At 58.1% G+C, this 4,232-nt stretch overlaps 1 protein-coding gene across 1 annotated transcript in view; it reads left to right on the top strand.

Moving 5' to 3' along the window:
* Positions 1-4,232, top strand: part of LAMC3 (laminin subunit gamma 3) — a 23,755-nt gene that overhangs the window by 1,407 nt on the left and 18,116 nt on the right. The window contains 2 exon segments of the mRNA XM_031057298.1: positions 2,742-3,046; positions 3,238-3,368. Of these exon segments, the coding sequence (XP_030913158.1) occupies positions 2,742-3,046; positions 3,238-3,368 (436 nt within the window).

The raw sequence follows: 4,232 nt of genomic DNA, 5'->3' as shown, positions 1-4,232 counted from the left end.
GATCCTATGCCGGGGCTGGGCTGGGTACCAGGAGCGGGGCTGGAGGAGTCTGCCATCCTCACTCCCTGCTCCTGCCAGCCCTGAGGGCATTTGCCAGCCTCTTGTCCACCCAGTGCACGCTGTCAGATTGTCCCCAGCCCGTGTGTGGGTGACCCGGGGCACAGACCACCCGAACGCAGCCTGTGTGGCTGAGCCAGCTGCCGCCACCAGGAGACTTTGTGGCCGCCAGTCCCAGCTCGGCACAGCCACATGTGAGGGCTCTGCAAGCCCCGGGGCTGCTTTCCCATTCTCTGTCCTTCTTCCAGCTCTTCCCTGGCTCCTCTGTGGTCTTTCTTGGACCCCACACTTGGGTTTCCAGTGGAGCCCACTCCCTGTGGCTGCCCTGCTGTGTCTGTCTCTGTTAACACAGCCAAGGCTCAAGGACTGCACCGAGCTCATCTTCCAGCCCTATAGCCCCTCGTGAGCTGGAGCATCCTCTGCCATTCTACCCTTCTTCCTGCACGGCTCCTTTATCTTGCCATGCTAAAAAATACCATCTAAGTGCTTGGCACATAATTGTCTGACCTTTCCCACAACTGCCAGGCCCTGTTCTTGTCCCAGCCACAGATGTTTTTATTGCTGCCTTAATGCTTTCACTTGGGTTAAGCAGGAAAAGCCCAACTGCAGTGCCCTGGAATGCAGCCTGGGCTGAGCCCTTGCTCCTGAGCTCCACCAAGTAATTGGGCGTTTCATCCCAGGCAGTGTGTCCCCTCAGCCTGCCTGTCTTGCTCAGTCACACCTCTTGTAAGTTCTCCAGCGTGGTTGCCTGGGGAGCTTATTATATAAGACAAGGGATGACTTGGACAAGACCCGTGTTTACCTGCATGTTGTTGATTGGCGTTAATTAGATTATACTCCTTTAAATCTCTCTCTCTCTGTGAGGTTCCAGCCATGCTGTTATGGTGCAGTGGGCTCGCAGCTGGTCGATCATCCCAAGTGTCCACAGCTCTTGTATTTGCCCTGTCAGATGTCAGGAAGGAACTCAAAATATCCGTGGCTTGCAAAAGGCAACAGACACCAGGGCTCCTCAGGAAGCAATCTGAATGCCAATGGCTCACTTTGGAGTGTCTAGATCAGGCATTATCTGTGTCTGTGACTCTGATTTTCCTGTAGGACTAGAGATGACAGGACATGTAGGTGACATGATTGTCCCACATGCTCCTTTCCTCCTGTCCAGAATTCTCTTCTTGGAGCCCCAGAGCAGTACAAGCTGCAGTTTGGGCTCAGGGGAAGGCAGGTGCACAGCTGGGAGAGCACCCAGGGGTCCTGGTGCTGCTTGTGCACCATTCCCAGCATCACTGTCCAGCAGCACATCTGGCTCTGGGACATGTCACACCTGAGCAGCAAAGAGGAGACAACCAGCCTCTGTTATTTTCTGGATCTTATTTTCCTTAGGAGAAATTGGCTGATTAAAAAGCCTGTCTGAGAAAAGCACATGAAAATTCTCAGACACGCTTTTTAATCAGCCAAATTTCTCCTCTCACGAAAATTCCTCCGAAAAGTGAATCTGCTCCACCCCAGCTGGAGGCACCGAAATGGGGCTCCCCCAGCTCGGCCATCCCTTCCCCTCGAATGGGGCCACTTGGGGCAGGGGTGGTTTATTGACACAGCCCTGCCTTCCCTTCCTCTCCCAGAGGAAACTGCTCCGGGAGGTGACGGCCCCGACCTCGCTGTTTTGGTAGAAACCCTCTCGGGACCGCGCTGTCTGGGAACCGGCGCCTGCCAGGCGTGTCCCCTGCTCGGGGCGCAGGACAGGGCCACCGCCGCTGCCACCAGCGCGGAGCGGGCCCCGAGGGAGGGGAGAGGCACAAGGCAAGGGTGGGACAGCCCAGCTGCAGCCCCTTCTCGGCCCTCGTCACCTCCGGGTGGGCTGGGAGTGGGTCTGTCCCTCTCTCCCGGCAGTGCCGGGCGCTTCCTGCATCCCTGATGGGATGCAGCTGCTTTTCCCAGCGCTGGTAGCCGGCCGCCTCGGCTCCCCCGCAGCAAAGTCGCAGCACATAACGCGACAGTATTCATATGGGCCCAATTAAAGGCTTGTTTTCCTAGTCCCGGAATAACCCCTCTAACATTCCCAACTCATTATCTTTTCAAATAAAGCCAAAACCTTGCAGCTAATTGTTTTGTGCTGTCAGGAGTGGTGCTGCTATGGAGCAATTCGGGCTTTGAGCTGGTCCTTCATCTCTGGCAATTAAGTGGGTCTGATGTTCACTTTGGTGTTTTCTCTTTTCCTTTCTGCTAATCCTTTCAAGCTCTTTCAGAGCTCGCCGGACGCCCCAAGGATTGGTGGCCTCTCTTTGTCTTCATCCCAGCAAAGATGGAAGCGATGCCAGGTCCTGGCATGCAGCTCCCTGGGAAGAGATTGGCCTTGACCCTTTCCAGCTCTCCATCCCTAAAGCACCAGTGCCCTGGGGATGCTTTCAGTGCTTTGGGCCAGCTGCTGGATAGAGCCTGGATTTGGAGCTGCCTTTTGCCCATGCAACCCACCCAGTGCACCACACAAGGGTGGGAGGCAAGAGCCAGCTTGGATCAGGACAGGGCTTGGGCTGCACCAAGGAGGAGCTGCTTGAGGACAGCTAGGTGGGGGTGCTGATTTGTCCATTTTTAGCTGTGCTGGGTGCTGCAGGGTGCTGTTGGCATAACCCAGGCTGTGGTGCCCATCGGGTGGCCGGCACAGGGTCGCAGCGTGGTGGCTCTGTCCCCAGGCAAAGCCTACGAGATCACCTACGTGCGGCTGAAGTTCCACACCAGCCGCCCCGAGAGCTTCGCCATCTACAAGCGCAGCCGCGCCGAGGGGCCCTGGGTGCCCTTCCAGTTCTACAGCGCCTCCTGCCAGAAAACCTACGGCAAGCAGCCGCGGCAGTACCTGCGGCCGGGCGAGGACGAGCAGGTGGCCTTCTGCAGCGATGAGTTCAGCGACATCTCCCCGCTGAGCGGCGGCAACGTGGCCTTCTCCACCCTGGAGGGACGGCCCAGCGCCTACAACTTCGATGGAAGCCCTGCTCTGCAGGTGCCACCGGGGTGGGAGGGGGTGTGGGGCACGGAGCCTTGGGATTGAGGGCATTATTGCATTCCCCTGGGGTAGAAGTGCTGGGGATGTGCTGCAGCCCGGCTTGAAAAGCTGCAGGATGTGGCCTGGTTGGGGTGGGAGCTGGTGGCCCAGACCTCTCCACCAAGGTGGCTTCCCCATGTCCCCTGCAGGAGTGGGTGACAGTCACTGACCTGCTCATCTCCTTGAACCGGCTCAACACATTTGGGGATGACATCTTCAAGGACCCCAAGGTGTTGCAGTCGTACTACTATGCCATATCTGACTTCTCTGTTGGTGGCAGGTGAGGAGCAGCCAGGCAGAAGTATGGGGACCTTCTTGGGCCTGTGGGACTGGGGCAGCTGATCTCCACCCACCTCAGTCTGAATTGTGATTTTGGGGTAAACTGCTCAGATGTGGCTTCCTCCATGTGTAAACTGGAGCTGGAAGTTCAGATATGGGTGATTAAGCCTGGAGACCTCCCAGCTGTGCAGAATGGTTGTCTTTTCCCACTAGCCCATTCCATGTGCCACCAGCTGCATTTGCTTTGTTCCCTCCCAGCAAAATGGCTTTTAATGACATTGGGGCTCGTGTTGCTCCTCCTGTGACCCTGCTGGCTCCTGGGCACTGCAAAAGGGGAGCCATGGGGTTCTAGTGGAGAGATGACCTGAAGCTGCAGAGGCCACTGGAGGAGCTTGGAGTCAGCATGGCCACAGGCAGAGGAGCTGGAACAGCTGCCAGCAGGAAAGGGCAGCAGATGTGGGATAGAGATGCCGGTGGCACCCACTTGGTGCTGCCTGTGGGCTGTGCCGCACATGCTCTTCCCCAGCTCGGAGAAGTGGAAAATCTTCCCATCCCTGAGAGCGCTGTCTGCCCCAGGCAGCGGGACTGGGACAGCTCCCAGCCGGCAGACCTGGAGCTGTTGCCCCACCTCTGGGGTCAGCAGCTGGAGCTGGTCAGCACAGGCCACCCTCAGTGTGTGACCTCCCGACTGGCCAGGCTGGGAGAGCCTCGGGGACACAGCGGGCGGCCTCAAGGCCAGCACAGCCTGAGCTGCTCTCACCCCACAGCCAGCCCAGCAGCAGGGCCACACACTGCACAGCCTGGGCACTGTCCCACTGCTGCTGCTGCCCACACTGTGCTCAGAGTGGCTGCCCTGCCCTGGGGT

Source organism: Geospiza fortis, unplaced genomic scaffold, assembly GCF_000277835.1.
Source record: "Geospiza fortis unplaced genomic scaffold, GeoFor_1.0 scaffold27, whole genome shotgun sequence".
Lineage (NCBI taxonomy): Eukaryota > Metazoa > Chordata > Aves > Passeriformes > Thraupidae > Geospiza > Geospiza fortis.
Note: the sequence above shows the minus strand (reverse complement) of the source record. Positions and strands in the feature narration are given on the sequence as shown.